At 44.0% G+C, this 20,148-nt stretch overlaps 1 protein-coding gene across 3 annotated transcripts in view; it reads right to left on the bottom strand.

The window, feature by feature from the left end:
• FLI1 (Fli-1 proto-oncogene, ETS transcription factor) overlaps nucleotides 1–18,279 on the bottom strand; it is a 115,813-nt gene extending 97,534 nt beyond the window's left edge. Inside the window, exons 1-2 of one of the 3 annotated variants that reach the window (XM_074936894.1) lie at nucleotides 17,924–18,279; nucleotides 15,751–15,859 (exon numbers count right to left, since the gene is read on the bottom strand). In XM_074936894.1, the coding sequence (XP_074792995.1) occupies nucleotides 15,751–15,816 (66 nt within the window). In that variant the 5' untranslated portion in view covers nucleotides 15,817–15,859; nucleotides 17,924–18,279. Of the gene's footprint in view, nucleotides 1–3,592; nucleotides 3,709–15,750; nucleotides 15,860–17,923 lie in introns of those variants that run through there. The other 2 variants (XM_074936895.1, XM_074936896.1) reach the window with 2 other exon arrangements.
• Nucleotides 18,280–20,148: the final 1,869 nt, after the last annotated feature.

The following is a 20,148-nucleotide window of genomic DNA, read 5'->3' as shown; positions in this document are numbered from 1 at the left end:
TTTAACAGGGATTTTTTTGATCATCCATTAAAAGTCTACAATGCAGTTCAAGCAGATGTTTCACCTGAATAAGGACTGCAGGATCAGGGGTCTAAGAACATATGTCTTGCAAATGTCATGTGTTTGAAGTCCAAGCTGTTTTTTAATGATCACACAGAAAGACACCCTGAGTGATGAATGTGGGTGTGTGTGTCAGCTATTTTCTCCACCTGCGAATTAGCGCTTTTGCACTTGGAGTCAAAAGTCTTCTTGCCAGAAAAGCTTAGAGCCAGGGAGTTTTAAAATGGCCAGACAAATTTTTAAACCAAGTTTCTCAAAAAGAAACACATTCCTGGTCTGAGGCCCTGTGGGCCAGGTTTCAGAGAGAGTATGAACGCCTCCGGTTTACAAGTGGCAAGAAACAGTGATTGCAATAGAAACCCCACCACGCCCTTGGCTGCAGCGGCACCAACACACGAGAGAAAGAGGCAGATGGTTGTCGTTGCCCATTTGAGTGATGTGGGCTTTTCACTGTATGCCCTTTAAATGGTCTAAGCCTTTCCTATGTCTGCTACATTGTGGTAAACTGAGTTTTTTGCAGCAGGGGAGAGACAATCACCCAAACGTGCTTTTTAGTAACAACAGGCCTTTGCCAGGTGCATGTATACCCTTGTGCACGACAGAAGAACACACTCTTGTCTTGTCTGCACACTAACTAGAAGTAAAACAGCTCATTTGGTTTTAATTCACATCTTTAGTTATTTTGTTGGAAGTTTGTGTGGGACACATTTCAGAAGAAAAATGTTCCTATTTTCATTTAATGTAAGGTGATAAAAAAAATCAACATCAGTTAAATCAAAATAGGACACTCTTAATCCAAAATAAGACTGTGCGCATGTAAATTTGTGTGGAAACAACTAACGGTGTGCCTTAAAACTGGTTTACTTATTTGGAACAAGTTGGAGAGAGTACACCTGATTCATTTTCTCCCAGCCATCTTTTGCCATTGCCATTTACAGAACACGAACACAACTGAAGTCAATTAAGATAAAAGATTTACACAACTTCAGCTTCATCCTCTGGCATGTTTGACTGCCCACTCAGTACAAGACATAGTGTTATTCTGGATATCATCTTTCATACCAGCCTCTCCAAAATCCTTTCCAGAGTTAGACACTAATATGATTCCCTGGAGAATGTGGTATATGTTTGGGTTTGTCCCCCTAATAATGGATTGGGTTTTTGAAGAGACAAACATTTATAAAGACCCACCCCCACCCCATACACACATTATTAAAGCCATCGGGCCAGATGCTGGGATACAGCAATAATACTCAAGGCAGGGCAGTAGGTGGTGTTTAAAGCTCTTCTTGCACTCAGCTGATCCTGGGGTTGCTCTGTGCATGACATTGTGGGCACAATATGCTAGAGTAGCCTAAGCAAGCCACATCCTCTCCCACTGCCCTTCACCTGTATCCCCAGGGTGCTAAGGGAGCAACTTTAAACCATAAATCTCACAGCACTTTACTGAAGCGGATAAGTGTTATCCCCACTTTACAGACTGGGTAAGTGAGGCACAGGAAGGCAGGCCAGACAATGACTGGGGGCAGAACTCTTCAATCCTGGTATCTTAGTTCAAACAATAGGGATTCTTTAAACAGGGCATGGCTGGTTTCAGGTTGGAAGGAAATAGGCCATTGGTTATAATAGAAGGCCCTGAGGCCAGTCCAGTGGTTAGAACAGAGCCGAGGACTTTGGAGACCTACGTCCAAGTGCCTGTTCTGATGCAGATTCCCAGTGTGACTTGAGCAAGCCAGTGTGTGTCCTACCACAGCAGTAAACTGGGAATAAAAATAACCCTCTCCGCCCCACAGGGATGCCACGAGATGCTCAGGTAGTGAGGCGATGGGAACCACATATATATCTTCCAGAGAGAGCGACTGACTAGTTGCTCCGGCTTTGGCATTAGCCCTGGCCCTGCCCCCTGCCCCCAGGGGCTGATGCCGAAGCCTGAGCAACTTAGCTTTCTGGGGCCCCCTATGGCATGGGGCCGGGGCACTTGCCCTGCTTGCTACCCCCTAAGGCCCGCCCTGGCTTCTATATGCAGGGAAACAGTTGTTGGCACAGGCCGGGGGTGGAGTTTTTATAGCATGTGGTAAGAGAGGGGCTGAGAAAGAAAAAGACAGAGAGCCCCGGCCGCGGGGGGGACTCTTCCAAACTTTGCACTTGTTCCAATCTGCGCCCTAATGGAGAAGTTTCAGTTCCTGCCAGTTCGCAGCTTCTTTTCCCCCCAGGTCAGCAAAAAATTCAGACCTCAGAGACCAACGCCCCACCCATGCGATAGGCATCTTTCGAAATCCTCCAACCCAAACACACCCACAGCGTCTCTCGCTTCAAGTAGGGTCTGCTGCAACAGCCTCTGCGCTGCGGAGCGAAGTTAAAAAAAAAACAACAACAACAAAACCCTCTCCGAGAGAGGATCACAAATGCGCACACGTCCCTTTGCAACAGAGCTGAGGGGGATGCAAGTCTGCTGATGCAAGTCTGCTCGCAAGAGTAGCTGCTCTGTGTGGGCCCGCTCCGGGGACCTTCCACGGCAGACCGCAATGGCCACGGCTTAGAAAAGCCCACGAGGATTTTTGGGGTGGGCTTTTTTGCCCCGAGAGGGAACAGTTTCTGTTCCACCCAGCCTCGCGTAGACCGGCTGGGGAAATAGACAGGCGGCCACCTTCGCGGCGCGGCGTTTCAACCAGACCGGGCGAAAAGTGGGGAAATCGGAGCCTGCTGAGATCTAACCATGGCGGGGGGCGGGCAAACATCTGGGGCGAGCCTGGGAGCCGGTCCCCTGCGCCAGCCCCCGGCGCTTTTAGTTTGCGCTGAAAATAAGACGCGCTTTTCTGCCCCCGCTTCTGAATCCAACCGCGCGCAAAGACCGGGCGCGTCTTCTCAATTCGTGCGCAAGCGGAGCCGGGGAGAAACTGTCATGTTGCTTCTGGCGGCGCAAGGGCGGCTGGCTTCTCCAACCAGCGGGCAGGCCGAGCTGGGACTGAGACCTCCTCCCGAGAGCGCGGGGCTGGCTCCGCAGCGCCCAGCCACATCGCCAGCTAGACCGGGTCCACGCACTCCCAGCCCCTTCCTGCGTGCGTGGGCTGTTCCCTGCAGCCATCTGACACCCCCCTCCGCTCCCCGGGGGGGAGTCGCGTTCCCCAGCTGGGGCAAACGCCCCGAAATAGACGGATCGCGTGTCAGATGCACCCCCAGCCACCCACGTACACACACCCCGCCGCCTCCGTGCCGCGCCCCAGCCGTGCGCAATGTGGCCGGGGGACACTCGCTGCGCGCTGGCCGGCCAATACCCTCCCCACCGCGACCTTCCGCAGCCCCAGGAAGGGGAAGACAAGGAAAGCGTGAAAGGGGGAGGCTGGCTGAAGGAGGAGAAACGGGCCACTCTTCCCGGGATCAATGCTCGAGCAAGCTCCAACTCCCCCGTCCCTCCCCCTAAACGCGCACGGCTCCAAAACGCAGCCCTCCCCCACACCCTCCTGGAGTGGGGGCTGTCTCCTCCCCACAACCGCCCCCTCTGATCCCCCCCACCCCCAGATATTCCTCTTACTTTAATAGTTCCGTCCATCGAGAATAATCTCCAGCCGATCCCACCAATATTCCACACATTGACCCGGTTGAGCCTGGAACCGAAGCCCCCTGAAGTTCTTATCTTCCTTTCTCTCGCGCTGGCTTTTCTTCCCCCCCCCCCCTTCCAATGATTTTTTACTTTCCTTTCCTCGGCTCGCTCGCTCTTTTTTACTTTTGGTTGGTGCAGCGGAGCGAAAAAGAGACAGTTAACCGGATGACAATTTTTTTTCTGCTAATTTTGGGAAGTGAAGTCACTTGAGGAGGAAACATTCTGTCTCCCCACTGGTCCCTGCCCTCTCGATTAAACCAGATCTGTAGTTTACATCCAGGATATTTGCTCCCTTCAGATAAGAGCGGGGCAGAACAATAGCGGTGTCTTTTGGGGTAGCTCTTGTTTGCGAGCCCAGTGGCACTCCGCTTCGCAGCTCAAGCTGCCTTACCACGCACTGCGTGTCCTCATAAAGTTTAGTTTAACATGGGTTTTTTTTTGTTTGTTTTTTGTTTTTTTGTTTTTGGCTGAAGCCAAGTAGCCTGAGTCTGAATTTCCATCTCTTCCCACAGATTTTTTTATTAATGCTTTTTCCAGTCGAACGCAAAATTAAGGCGCGGGGGAGGGGGGGGGGAACCGTAAATATAATTCAAAAGTCTGGAGCACACAGGAAAAGATTACCGATTTAAATGGTCTATTCAGAACACGCTCCTGCCCCCCTGCTGCAGTCCTTACTCAGGCAAGGATCCCAGTGACTTTGGCCTGAGTCAGAAAGGCTAGATGAGTCGCTAGCTATTACCAGAAAATATCTGGGAGTATAATTCAGGGCAGGCAACCCCATTCAGTGCAAGCATGTCAAGTGCCTTTTTTCACTCACATACCATATTTGATGCCTTTCCAAGCAAGGGAACTAGAAGTTCGCAGAAGTTTTGAAAGGAACATTATTTTTAGAAAACTTTTTTTTTTTGCGTTGCTTTCTCACCCCTTTAAAAGAAAAAGCCCTGTGAAAGCTTCCACTACGTCGAAGTATACTGTGCTTTTTAAAAAAAAAGGGGGGGGGGAAACAGATTTTAAATAGTGCATTACAGTAAGCTGGGTTGCATTATTCGACTATGTCTCTATTTAAAACCATTTCATTGTTTCCCATCAATATTTAGCATTTGAAATGTTTATTGAACCTCAGGGTCTGGTCCAAAGCCTCCTGGAGTCAAAGGGAGAGTGCTCGTTTGATTGCCATAGGCTTTGGATCAGGGCCCCAGTCAATTTGCCCAGCTATCTCCGGCGAAAAAGCCACGGATCACTAGTTTACGAACTGGAAAGTGACAAAAATAATAATAGCAAATAAAAGTCCAAGCTACCCCAAATCCCCCTCTACCTCCCGGCTGGGGCAAATTTGGTGTTACTCTCATAGAAAGGGGGGCGGGGGGACACTCTCCTCAGTCCTTCTTCTGGGACTAAAATGTAGATGATAACAGAGGGAGCATTTCATCCAACTAGAACATTGATCCCAAAGAAAAGGCCATTTATTTCCTCTTCTAAATTGTCCATCCAAACAAACAACACCACAACAAAACAAGCTTTTGAAAAGCTCTCAAAACAATCAAGGTAAAAGAGACAAACGCTCCTTTCTCCCCTCTCTCCCCACCAAAAAAAAAAAAAACCCTCAAACAAAATTATCTAGCAACAGGGCACATCATGCAACATGATGGGCATCTTTTTATGCCCCGCTTCTGCAACGCAAGCTGCTGCAGCCCAAGGAGAAGCCAAAAGACAGACAGTAATCCAGGGAGATGGAGCCGAGAAATCCATTTCAAGATAGGACACTTCTGTGAGTCCTTTCAGCATCATCGTCCCTTTATGGAGTTGGTTACCTTATCCAGTGCCGTTGCGTCCAGTCTTGCTTCCCCCCTGATTTTTAATCCAACCACCGGGGGGGGGGGGAGTCACACCTCTATCCAAATCAATGTGCACCTCCCAAAATAACAAAACGACCCTCGTGTTTCTAGTCAGCTGCAGCCCAGGCTCCTTATTGATCCTTTATTTCTCCAAGAGCAAAGCGGGCAGCACAGCAGATCCCTCTTGCCCCTCCCTCCAACCCCCCACGAAATTAGCCTCATCAATTCAGCTACAATTTTCAGTGCAGAGGCAGGGGGGACTGAACGTGCTCAGACCTGGAGCTTTTTGGCTTGCTGTTTGCCAGCGACTGTGGCCGTCTCCAGCCAGGAGGGGAAAGGGGGGGGGGGGAGGTTGGAGAGAGGACCGACCGACCGCCTTCCCTCTCCCCTCCTACCCCCACTCCTGTCTGCTTTACAATCCAGGGGTCTGCAGTGGTGTCCCTTGAGAGCAGCACATCTGGATACAGCTAGCGAGGTCAGGTCCCCCTGTGCCTAGGGCCACAAGAACTGGAGTTCAATTAAAAGAAATCACTGTTAACCCTTTGCTTCCCTCATCCCCCATTTCATTCTTTTCTCTCCCGCCCTCCCCCCCCCAACAGGCCCTCAAATAAAACACCAAAACCTCTTTCCTCCACTTCCCTTTCAGTATCACCACATGGGAGCCGCTAGCCTCAGAAAAGCAAGAGGTTAAGGAGAAGAATGAAACGCATCCTCCCAAAGCCCAAATTATTTCCTTTCTGGACAACATTAATGCCAAGCTTCGAACAGTAACGGTCCGGGTAAGGTCATACAGAGGGTTTATGCCCCCTAAAGGGCGATAAAAAGCGTCTATGTCACCCAAAGACCAAGAAAAGGGCGCTTTGGTCTTTAAACTGAAATACGGACTCCTCTCTTGGATGGGCTAAAGGCTGGAGAGAGAGGATGATTCTGAAGAACTGCAGTGAAAAAATCATCTGAAATGTACAAAATATATTAAAAACAATCGGAAATTTATAAACACCGATTTCTGGTCATAGCGCCATCTCCAAGATGCCAAGATGCAGCAAATAAACGCACGCACACTTTAAAAATCATTTTGGATCCCAATTTCTCCACAAATGTAAGAATATAGACAGTAATCGCTCTCTCTCTCTCTCTCTCTCTCTCTCTCACACACACACACACACACACACACACTTAGGAGATGTTTTTTGGTTCTCAATACCTCAGCATTTAACTGCAAAAAAAAAAACAAAAACCCTGAAATATGATACCACAGCTATTTCCTTAGAAGTGACTTAAAGAAAATGAGTCAAATTGAAGCATATTAGGGCTGCCTGATAGAGTGGGTCTATAATTTATACACAGTGTTTTGTCATCCACCCCCCCCCCACCCATTACCCTTCTGTTTGGTCTTAAAAAAAAGTTTGGTGAAGAGTCCCAAGAGACAAAATAAGTGAACTTGTAAAACATTAAACAAGACAAGTTGAACACACTATTATTTTCCCATAATAATGCAACAAAAGAAGTTTTGCTTCCTGACTTTCTCTAACCCCCCCCCCCCGAAGTTATCTCAAACTTTTGAAAAAGGCTGGAATATTCATAAATGTGGTTTGCCAAATTCTGGATCATCCCAATGGATGTGCACCGACTCAGATTTAACAGTTTGATAGAATCGGTGCAAGGGGAAAGAAATCCCAAATAATGAGTAAAATCATAATACAGGATGTGAGATCCTTAACGTTTAATATTTTAAATGCCCAGAAAAAGGCAAACGTTATTTTAAAATGAAATGCTTGTGTACAATTCTGGTCAATGTGTGTAACTTTTAATCGACTTTTTGGTGCATAATTATATAGAGAAAACAATTCTGATTTATTTAATTAAGTTACTGACAACTTGGAAATTATCTGATCTTGGCACCTACCATAGCTTTTACCTTAACAGATTTCAAATGTTTGCATTCAGGTAGGTTAAACGACTCTCTCTCTCTCTCTCTCTCTCTCTCTCTCTCTCTCTCTCTCTCAATACACTTACGAAGGAAACGAAATTCTAGTCTAAAATATTGAGCTAAATGTTGCTTATAATCTCCTGGCATTTTTTTCTTTATTCTTTCATTGAATCAGACAGAGTTCGGCCTCACACACATAGAAGATGGATACTCATCCCTGGGTGTAACCCTACTGAAATTAATGGGGTGTACACTAGGCTGGAATTTGGCCCATGATATTTAGCCTAAAATATCCAGCATCAAAGGAGCTAACGGCACGTTGTAGTCCAATGCCAGTCTTTCGCATGGGGAGATACCCGCAAACGTGTGTTTTTGTCTTTGATTCATGCAGAAATATTTTGGCCGCAAACTTCAAACTTTGTATATTTCTTTTACATCTACTTTTTCTTCAAAGGTGAAGTAACGATTGCAGCATATTTGGGCCTGAGCGGCGGGTTTAAAAGCGTGTAGTGCATTCGCTTGCATGAATCTATCTTGCTGCCTGTCGTAATCAGCCAGTATCACCTCGTGTTCTGGTTAGGAATGCAATATTTTGAGCTCCTTCGTCATTTTGTAGCAAATGAAGGATCGGTCAGCAACTGGTCAGCCAACTCTCTTTGACTCTATACCTAGAAAGTGGCCATTTCCCACAAATTGTGTTAAAAGTTCCTCTTAAAATTAAGTCATAGATCTGCATTAGCAGAAGGGGGCGGGAGGGAGAAGGGGGAGTGGGGCTTGTCCTAACAAGAGAAAAAGGTCCCACCGACTTCAATGGGTGTTTCAGGGTTGGGTTGCGATATGGCACTAACTTCGCTGCAGAATTAAAAGGCGAAGTGGTTTTAAAATCCACTTTCTTACAAAGCAAAGAAGGCAAGCCAAGCCTAGGGCCCGATCCCCAGGCAAGACTCCCATTCGAATCCAGGGGCCAAATTCTGCTCTCAGCTACGAGGGTAAAACTTGACTACTTTGGAATCCCTCCAGATTTCCACCGACTTTACAGAGCAGTGGAGTGCAGGATCGGGGCCCAGGACCCATAGCTCTTGCTGAATACGAACGATTTTTTGGAAACCAAGTCCTAAAAAAAAAAAGGTGTGTGATGCTAATAAACCTCTAAATAAAATCTAATGTCTTGACAATTGAGTGGAGAAGATACAGGGTAGCTTTGAAGCTACCACACAATTGTGCAGAAAGGGGGTTAAACTGTCCTGGATGGTTTTATTTGAGATCCCCATGTCCCAATAATCCAGTCCCCATTCCCTGCCTCCTCTCCCCGCCAACCAAACCACCTCACAATTATTGAAAAGTTAAGCACGAAAAAAACAAAAATACTGAAGGCCAAAAACACAGACTGCAGCGCACCAGCTCCAAGAGTCTGGCCCCTCGCTTGAGGCCATAATTAATTTGAGATTTATTTTTATTGGAGAACCCAGTCTCGTCTGACCTTAGCCAAACAAGACTTCAGCTAGACCCTTGATGCGCTTGAATGGAACAGAATATTTCTAACTTCTCTTCGGGCGTCCGTGCCTGCTTTGAATTTGTTCCTCCGACTTCAGATATTTGGAGATTTGAAGAAAAGATTTAAAGCATTTTCCCCCCTTTTAGCATCCACTTTTTTTTCTTTTGGACACAGTGGTTGGGAGGATGCGGAGGGAGCTAGAATACCAAATACATATTCAGAGAAAGAGAGAGGGGTGTTTTTTGGTTGGGGTTTTTTTTATATAGTCTTTAGAAGGTCAGAAGAGGTAGTGACTTACAGCGGGGGGGTTGGTTACTTGGATTCTGGTGTCTGGAAAAGCAGGAGTCTTTGAATATAAAAGCTTGTCCCCTGTGCCCTAAAGCCTGTTTTATTTTAAAAAGGGGCTTAGTATGCTACGCTTCCAGGATAAACAGTGTTTCTCCCCTCCCCTGTTTAAATTCAAAGGATACCTTTAAGGTAAAGCACGAAAGAAACAATGTAAAATCTTTTTCACCCATCGTTTGCATTTTATAGGGTTGAAGAACAAGTCAAGATTCACACGACTGGGGTAGGGGGTGATTATTTTTAAAGTCGAAATGTTCTAAAATAAAATAAAAGGTGCAAACAAGAATTAAATCCTGCAGCACTAAGTTGTCATAACACATTTATCAAGACCCCGCTGGAGTATAACACTTAGCCGTGTTGCTGGCTCAAGATATGAGCATAAGAAAAAAAAAAGAAAAAGATTTGGTATGCTCTTGTATTAATCAATAGTAAGTATGTGGATGACATAGGAGTTCCTTTCCAGCTCCCATGTTCATGCACCCGACTGGAATGTTTTAAACAAAGTTCAAACATATTCATGGCTACAAATCTTTTGCAATTCCCAGCTTTCCTAGAGGATACCTGCTCCAGTCCTCCTGAGTGTAGTTGGGGGAAATTGACAACTTCTGTTGGAAACCAGGAGTTTAAAAAAAACAACAACGCTGCAGCAATGGATTCAGGACTAGAAAGTGGACTGAGTGGGAACAGTGCTGCATGGATTGAAATACTTCAGTCTCCGAAGTCTTTGCATTTCTCCTCTCCCTGCTACTATGGTTCTATCTCAGTTCCTAAGATGCTACAATTTCTCCTTGCTCTACACAATTATAGTTCCAGCATTCTTCTCACTGAACACCTGTAGGAAACATTCCATTGTCAGTCAAGCCTCCCAGATTTTTCTTTTCTTTTCCTTTCTTTTCTTTTCTATTTTTTAACAATGAATTCACTAACTACAATATGTCCCCTCACTAGGTTAGTTTGGCATGATTTCCCCAGAAAGTTTCCTTTCGCAAAAGTTTTTAAATGATTATTTGTCTCGCAGCCTGTTCCAGCAATAGTCTTTGGCTTCTACTGTGGAGCAGGAAATGATAACATGTCAATGTCAGTGTTTGTCAATACTCTTAATATTTTCCTCTCCAATTAAAATGTCAGTGTTTTGGCCATCAAAAATTCTCTCTTTGGGTTTCTTGTAAACCCTCCAGGCAGGGTGAAACCAAGAACAAACCAAATATTGTTTCCATCCACCCAGGCTATTTTGCTTCTATGAATATGCTTCTTTGTATAACACCACAAACATTATGGCTGTATGAAAATCATTCAAAAAAAAAAAAAAAACAACCCACAAACTCCTGCACTATGGTTCTTTCCTCCCCATCTCATTCAGACTGGAGTGAATTCCCTTTTCTGGCTTGCTTAAAATCCGAGACCCTTTTTGTGTGCAAATGACTACAGTGGAATATGCATGGTGGCTTTGTTCAACTTTCATCAGTGTGTGGCTGCACAGTCCAAAGCTGGAGAAGGTTTAAAGTGCTCTCCAAGGAAGCACCAGAGCTATCATTGCTTGAGAATGGAACTTGATTGTTTTGTGACAAAAAGCCTTCAAATACATTGTGGAAGCTACTTCTTGGGCAGCCAGATGTGGACTGGTCTGAAATTTGACTGTGCTGTGTGACTGCATCCGGTGCTATTAGTGGTGGGCAACAGAGCAGAGTTTGCTGTGCCCAGCTGAAACACAAGAGTATTACCACGTCCAGGAGTTCAAATATCAGAAGATCAAAGAGTTTTGCTTACAACAACCTTTGAAATGCATGTGGTTAGAGCACTGACTTAGGCTGTGGGAGACCTAGGTTCAGGCCCTGCTCTGCCACAGACTTCCTATGTGACCTTGGGCAAGTCACTTATTCTCTCTGTGCCTCAGTTTCCTATCTGTAAAATGGGGATAACAATGCTTCCTTCCTTCCATGGATTCTGTGAGGATAAATACATTAAAAGATTGTGAAGTGCTTTGAGATCTACTGAGGAAAAGTGCTAGATGTGAAATAGGCATTTTTATTAATCCTGGGAATGTGGATTTCTCCTCTGTGTCCCGAAAAGAGCAAGAAAATATCCTAAAATGTGGAGCTCACCATTTAAATGTGGGAACACAACCCCTACAAAATATTGGAAGGAGATCTAGCGTGGAGATGCAGCATTTCTTCTGCCATTCTGAAACATCAGAATTTGAAGGATGAGGAGAAGGGGAAAACTGTACCTATCGCCCCCCCCCCCATAATGCCTTATACATTAGTGGTCCCCAGAAGGGACCATTGTGATCATCTGGTCTGACCTCCTAACATAGCACTTCACCTCGTGATTCCTGCATCAGGCCCATCTAGGCAGCACCTGTGAGTGGGAACTTCCAACAAGGCCCCTGTCACTGTTCCTCCCAACCTCACTTATCTCCAATTTTGCACGGTCTGTTGGCCACCTGTGTGATTCTGCATGGCCTGACCAACTTTAGGCCTTGCCTTAGAGAGAGGGGAAATTGTGGCTTGGATCCTTATTGAGAGGGAGGAGGAGAGGTATGACAGAATATGGCAATCAAAAACCATTCGTGCACTGCCTCGAGCACAGACAGTGCAGAAGGGGAGTAAATGCTACTAGGATTCAGCGAAGCCAGAGTGCAATGGTAAGAACTGGGAAAAATCAGTATTCAGATGTCATATTGCTTTGCTTATGGCCTTAATACTTTCCATACCCAGACAGTTAAGTCTCAGTTCTCATTCCAGTGCTCTCTTTTTAAATTTAATTTTCCAATTTACGTTACACGTTTCATTCTCTAAAGTCAAGTACTTATGTTTAGATGAGATTAGCACACACTGATGTACTCTGCAGATTATTCAGCCCTTGTAGATCAGCAAGTACAGTAATGGCATACGGGATATATATACATTCATATAATTACGTTGAAGACAACAATAGGGACCTATAATTAGTTTATAATAATTATGTTTGCCTACCACTTTATCATATAAAGGCACATCAGGATGGTTTGTTCAGAGCTCAGATATAAATAGTTAGTCATAAATAACTATCTAAAATTGTTATAATTATGTACTAGATTTATGCAAATGTAGAAAAAAGGCACCTATCCATGTGCTCTAGGTGCAACTTAAAAATACACCACAGAAATATCCGAAATTCAGCAGTATGATTCAATATAACCCACCATCGGTGAACCAGGCAATTTAAAAACTCAGATGCCTTTCCCCCTCCAACAATTCCCCACCCTTACAATACTCCCCCATCCCCGTTTCAAATATTTGAGGGAAAAGATGAGCTTTGCAATGTAGCCTGAAGAAAGCTCATCATATTTAGGCTAATTTGGGTGGGGAAAGCAAATTCCATCACCATGGGACCCTTTCAGAGAATACCCTGCCAGCAGCCCCTTCTCATTCATACCAGTGGAGCTCCAGCTGTGACAGTTAAAGTCAGGATATTTATCTTCATGAGTTAAGGGATAAAGTCTTGACATAATGCTTATAGATATGACACTGTTAGTCAAGGAGCTTTATAAAAAATCCAGTCCTGCGTTTCTCCTCCGCGCAAGTAGCCCCAGCGACCAATGGGCAATTGGGGTTTGGCCCATTTCTTAAAATAAATCTCCCAACCTCTTCTGAGAGGTAGGCAAATTAATATAATCTCCATTTTCCAGAGAGATGAAACGAGAGGCAAAAAATGCCCCGTGGCTTCCCAGAAGAAGGAATTAAAACTCAGAACCTCCTCATACCCGCAGACCAACCCTCAAAAGGCTGTTTGAGGGAGCAGGACACAATAGATCACTATCTAATAATAATATCTGGGTCTTATATGGCACTTTTCATCAGTAGATCTCAAAGTGCCCCATGCCATTATGCCCATTTTACAGCCAAGAACAACAAAGCAAAGAGAGGTGACGTGACTTGCTCAAACCTACCCAGGAGATCAGTGAGTGAGCCAGAAACAAAGCCCAAGTCTCCTAAAGCCCAGGCCAGTGCTCTAGCCACTAGGTCATGCTGCCTGCACTGCAGGTGAATGTTTTCTACAAGGCACCTATTCTATGGGTGTCATCCTGGCCCCATTGAAGTCGATGGGAGTTTTGCCATTGACTTCAGCAGGGCCAGGATTTCACCCTCTGTTTTACATTTAATGATTAAGTCCCTGAGCTTGCAAACACTTAAGCATGTTCTTAACTTTAATCACGTGAACAGCCCCATTGACCTCAGTGCAACTACTCGTGAATAAAATTAAACATCTGCTTACGTGATTGCAACGTTGACGTCTAATTGCCTGATCCAAAGCAATCAGAAATCTTCCCACTGACTTCGGATCAGGCTCTTAAGAAACATCACTCAAAACCCTGTTGATTTTTTGAGTATGGAAACAAGTTATTTCCCCAATGACATCAGTGCGCACGATGCTTTGGAGACAAATACCAGGAGACAGGGTCCCTGCCCCAAAATAAATGGCAGATGATGATGAAATGTTGCGGCGTGAATTCAACATCCTACGAATCATTTATCTCTGTTCAATTGAAACTAGGAACATAGGCCCGGTTGGAAAGCTCTCCCCCAGGAAAAGCACCCTCTGAGGTCAATGGGAGCATTGCCTGAGTAAAGCATACCCACCATCACAGCTAATTTGATGCAGTTCTGTGTCGACCAATTCCTTTCCATACGAATGTTAACAATTTAGGCCTCAAACCTAATTCAGTAGGCTTTAGCTATTCCATAGGCTGATTTCAGTGGCAGCAGGATCACGTCTTACAATGAAAGGCAAACCTGCTGGGATACCTTTCTATGGGATAACAAAGTGGGTTCACCTCTTCACTGATACCAGAGCATGTGCCTGATTATTTCCTGCCTACTGGCACTCTAAAGATTAAGTTAGTTGACTCTACTGCTGGGTATAGACGGCACACACATTTCCAGGAGTAGTCATTTGAGTTTTTGCTCTGATGGTATTTGCATCTCTTTTAAGGTCACTTCCAACTAAGTTTCTAGCATTCTAGGGTCTGATCCAGACCCCACAGAACATAATGAACAACATTTACCGGTAGCAGTGCTCATGGAAACACTGAGTTTTAAATGAGCTTTGTAGAATATTCACTGAACATGGAATTCTGAATATTTCCAGTGCAAGTTTTTGCTTAAAAACCTGACCCTGCGATTTACACTCATCCCACCAGGAAACAGAAACAATGCCACATGTCACATCACAAAATGGGCATTTTGAATACTCCCAACAAAGTGTTTGCTAAACAAACTACAAGCTAGGGATTACATGCAGAAATTATTCAGAGAATCGTTTAAAATAATGGCTTATGCACATGAAAATCACAACCTGCTCATGGACCTTAACAAAGAGAAAAAGAGGCAGAATTAATAAAATAAAATTTTTCATTACAAACAATTCACCCAGCTCTAGTTAACATCACCTTGTATTCCTTGAGTCTGGGAGACAAGAGTCTTGTGTTTTAGATTTTCCTTAAGTGCTGTGGCATGCAGGGTTTGCCTTAAACGTGTAACCCAGATGTCCTGGGCTCGGTTTATTTACATTCTTGGGAACTGTTGTGGAAAAAAAAAAAAACCTATATGATGTCAAATATAATATAGCGCTCAATGGCACTATAAAGGGACAAGAATCTGCCACCCTTTCCTTGGAAATTGCTTTGGAATTGGTAGAAAAAGAAATAAAAGGCAATAACAACCCATCGCAATACAAGCTAAGACCCACACTTTGCTTTCTCCAATTTAACAATCAGACACATATTTGGAGGGCAAGAATTTGCAATATGTGGTATTACCCATTGTCTGATGTTACCAGGTGAATCTATGTACCCGCTAAATAAGCTGGGTAGGTTGTATAGGAAAACCATCAGGAACAATGTGACTCAAGTTCCAATATTATACACCACTATCTGATCCAGCAATCTATTTACCTCAACAATTGAAAGAGACGCTTATTATTCAGTTAATTCCATTTTGCTTTGTCTTTAAACGCATTTTGATGAAATGTAGCACTTTCCATATCTAGACAATCATTTTTTGTACATTGAGTTCAGTTGTTTGCACAGCAGAGAGGTAAAGGCATTTTTTGAAATGAAATTTAGTTTTGGTTCAAGATTAGATAGTAGCCAGGAAAGCAGAAAATTGGAAATCAATATAAGAAACCATTATGGTAAAATATTGCTCGAACATCATCACTATCATATTGGTTAACATCTAGCATCTACACTGTAATTCAGGACACCTCAGGATAATATTGATTAGAATATAAAAGAAGAGACCACCATAATATGTTATTGGTCACTGATAGATATACAGAGCTCAAAAGATGAATCTAAGTGTAAGTGTGATCATTTAGGAGTAAACCAACTCCCACTGAAGTCAATGGTAGTTTCTCCATTAACTTCAATTAGCGCTGGACCAGGCTCTTAAACAGATATAAATTATCTTGAATTTTCGAGGATTGTAATTTTTGACATTACCTGTTTAAAGATGCTGTCATGTCTTACCTTGACGTAAGACGAAGTGTCTGGTACTGTCTGAAACATCCTTATATGTTTAATAGCTATTTTAAAAGGTCCTAAAATTGACCTGAAAATAAGAAAAAAAAAAAGTAAAAATGAAGACCAGCAAACAAACAATACCTTTGTTTTGAAAATTAAAACCAGTAATAAACATTTAAAATGTTGTGATCAAGCATTTGAATGTTTCCTTTTTTAAAAGAAGGGGCATGGGACAACTTCTACCAGAACAAGGAAGTGTAAACTAATAACCAAGACTCAATATCTATCTTTTAACTACAGGCTTTACAGAAAAGAACCCTCTCCAGTTTTGACTGGGGGGAGGGAGAGTTTGACGTTTGATTAAGTGAATTTCTTAATCAGCAATTAAAAGCTAGCAGAAATATCCATGTTTTCATGTTGAGACTAGTTAACCCTATTGACTTGAACCTAGGGATTTCTCTTGGTTAAATGAATGAAATGCAGTTGTATTTCTATACTCATTAGAACCACTGTGGGTCATTAACGCGCCAATGGAAAGAAACCTTTCCCACGAATCATAGTTTGCCAGAAGTTGTATTGCAAAACAATAATGATAATTTTAAAAATAGAGAACGAAAATAAACTATATTTTGGCAACAAAAATTGTACGGGGTTGTCAGTTGCAATTCTCCCATTTGGGACGGTGCTGTAACATTGTCAAATGTAGCTGAGCTTCAGAGCTTGCACCAAAGCAGAATATGTCTCTCTCTGAAGTCTCAGGTTTGTGACATAATGATCGCATCACGAACAGGTTTTCTAAGGTCAGGACTGCACAATTCAGAGACTCACAATGGAAGGATCGTGAAATGTGAGGGCTGGAGAAAGTCGAGTTTCCATTCAGGACAACAACAACAAACTTCAGTGATCAGATGAAATTTGCAATCAAATTAAAATCTCTCTCTGCACATCCATAACACCCGTTCCCTAGATTAGAGGAAACTCTTTATTCCCTCCAAGCAGTGCTATAAAATGTCCACGAAACTGTAATAAATCCACCGTTAAAAGAAGCAAAAGCCCCCCTTTACTTCCCACTCGCACTGTTGCTAATTACGACGCTCGCGTTTTCTTGAGGGAACATTTATCAGAGGCAGATTTTTGCTCAGAATTTGGATTAAAAAACCCATCAAGACCAAGGTTACACGGCAACATTCAACGTATGCAGGAGTAGTTTTGCTAGAAATGGCTAATAAATCCCTTGGTGGGGCTGTTGAGGAAAGGCTGGCGGGCTAGAACTCTGTCGTTCATTGTGGGTGTGTTTACACGCACAACGGCGGATAGAACGCCCAACTGCGGTGGAGAGATCCCTGGTGTATTTACACAGGACGCATACAATAAATGATGCCACCCAACTGACACGTAACCGGGTTTTTGCTCCACGATCTGCTGAGCTGCAATGCTATCCGCCAAGGAAGGCCCCTCTGCATGCACCTCCAGCCCCCAGTGAGCACCCCACGGTAATGAGCTAGTCACGCAGCATCCAGCGTCTCATTCACCGGTCCGCGTTTGCAATGCCAGGAGAACACCTCTATAACCCCCCCAGCCTTCGCGGTTGCACTGCTCGGAAACATCTGTTGATTAAAAAAAAAATCCCACTCTGGCAAATAAATTGTTCTGTATCTGCACGTGACCCCCTTTTTATTGATTTTTAAAGCATTTGTTACGTGGCCAGCTGGCAGAGAAGGGCAACTGATTACAGAATCGACAATGTGTTTCTGATAAGCACAATTTATTTGTCTCTCCTTCCTCCCTAATACACTCCAGTTTCTTTTGCTTCTGAACTTGCAACAAGGAGGGGGGAAAAAACCTCCAAGTCTCTCATGAGGTGAGGGGACAAGGGAATGTTCCTTGGGCATTAAATTTGCTGGAGTCAGGGATTCATCATACTCAATTTCCCTCCCCCGTTTTATCCCTCCCTCTGAATCAGCCCCCTCATTTGCTCCCCGTGCATAATTAGGCATGTTTCAAATCAATAAACACATCTGCATATTCAGATTCAACCTTAAAAGGCAACTCTGGATTATTTCCCAATAGCTTCGCCCTGCCAGCATCATCCACAGCCTAAAAGGGTCTTTTGTGTTAACTGCTCTTGTTTAATTGTTTCCAAAGGACTCACCTTTTAAACCCTTTCCTCTCAACCAGTGGAAGAGCAGTTTGTAAAGATCCAGGTTGAGACCAAAAATAAAATCCCCACCAGCTCTGTACTGTAACCCTGCGGCAGCAGTGTGGCAAAAGAGAGATTAAACCTGCTGGATCCAAAGCAGCACTGAAGTTAAATTTCCCTAGTACATCCAGACAGTCTGCATATCCTCAGGGGGCTTCTGTAATGCGCTCAGCTCCAGCCAGAGCTTTTCTTCTTCTTCTCTCCTATCCCAGCCCCCTCCCCGCCGCGACTTTAAATTTGATTTCCGTTTTCCCCTTATCAATATTTCAGCCTCTGTCTCTGGTTAATCGTCCGAATGTGACATCCTCGCCTCTGTCACAGCCCCCCCTCCGGCCCCCCGCAAAAGACCCTCCCTTGTCCTGCCAGCAACTTTAAGGAACTTAAAAAAAAAAATTGCACGAGTTTAAAAGGAAAATATTGCTGAGGAGTCAAGCCAGAAAGGAACGCTGAGTGGAGCTCAAGGACTACCTTAAGCCCCCTTTTTAAGCAAGGAAGTTTCAAATCTCCGTTTTTAAATCATCGTGCCTTGGTTTTAAATAAATAAATAAACAAACCGAGCCTACCTTGCAAAACAGGTCCCCTATTTCCCACTGAAACGGATCTGAAAATACGACAAACCAAATTCACACACACACACGCGCACGCACACTCACACACACACACACACACACAGGGGAATTGAACGAGCTGTTCCACGCACAGGATCAAGAATTTGAACACTTTGATTCTCTTTGCCAATCAAAACCTCCACGATTTTCTTAGCTATTTACTGCAAACAGTCTATCAAGCAGCAAAACAAAAACAAAAGAGGGAGGGAAAACATATCTTCTAGGAACTCTACAGAGCCAAATGTATCTGCTGGTGGAATGGTCTGAAATCCGTGGAGTTGCAGCAGTAGATCATTTGCTCTGATCTGAGGTAGGAACACATATGAAGTTCAGTGAGACAGACACGCATTTTAATGTAACCCTTCTAGGGGTTACCAAAAGTATTTGGAAAATTTCCTTCCCCACTCGGCTCCGTTTCTCCCTTTCCCAGCTTTACCCCAAATTCCAACATATTGAAACATTTTTCTCCTTAATAAGAGGAACATATAAAGTGAAAGGGGTGAAAGGGCAGCCCAAGGAGCTGTGCCCGTAGCTCCGAGTACAATTTACTCTGGCAGACGAGGCGTTTAGCATTCCTGACAATTCCTAAGGAAAACAACCCTCCAGACTTGTACCAAGGCACCTACCAAGAGTCACTTTTTAATATAGCAATTCTTTGGATTTGTTATTAAGAGCCAGTTTCCTATGCAAGGTAAACGCCATGGATTTCAAGAGGAAGCTCTCAAAAGATAACGGTGCTGGGAGGAATACGAAAGAGGTGACAGAAGCTACTTCCCAAACTGTTCAGGAGAAAAGCGACTCTTTCGGTCGGGTTTAAAAAGAAAGGCACCGGTATTTCAGTTATGTTACACGGATTTATAGAACCATGCAAAGGAGCAGAATTTAAGGGGAGGATGTTAGTCAGTGTCCTGATGATTGTGTGTGCAGACATCTCTCTCTCTCTCTCTCTCACACACACACACACAAATAATTACAGAAACAAGAAAAGCAGTGATTAACTCAGACCCCATTTCAAAGCCATTTTTTTACACAACTGTTGTTCCTGCGTTTTCAACACGTTTGACACAAAACACACACACTGAAGAGAAAACCCACGGGGCTAATATTTCTCTTCCTATGATGATGATTATTATTATTTGGCTAAGAAATTATCTAAATATAGCTGAAGCTTCGATTTTCTTTTCCCATGTTTTTCTTTTCAGCAAATGTGTCCAACTCCTCAGCCCTACCCGAATGCAGACTCGAACCTGTCTAACATACACCCAATAAGGAGCAGTGAAATCATTTTAATGGCTAGAGCTAACAAAGGGTCAGGCTGCAAAGGGATTGGGGGGGGGGGTTGGTTGGGGAGAGATTCCCTAATACAGAGAGCTGTTCTTTCGTCCTTGTAATCAAACCCCGCGGTGAGTCCAGATACCCATGTGGCTAGCTGAAGTCGTCTTGGGAGCTTTACTAGTCCAGATGAAAATTGCTGGGAAATGGGAAACAGCTGCAGCCTCAGAAACAAAAAGAAAAGGAGGACTTGTGGCACCTTGGAGACGAACAAATTTGTGGGAGTCTAAGGTGCCA

Source organism: Natator depressus, chromosome 22, assembly GCF_965152275.1.
Source record: "Natator depressus isolate rNatDep1 chromosome 22, rNatDep2.hap1, whole genome shotgun sequence".
Classification (NCBI taxonomy): domain Eukaryota; kingdom Metazoa; phylum Chordata; order Testudines; family Cheloniidae; genus Natator; species Natator depressus.
This window is presented reverse-complemented; position numbering and strand designations above follow the sequence as displayed.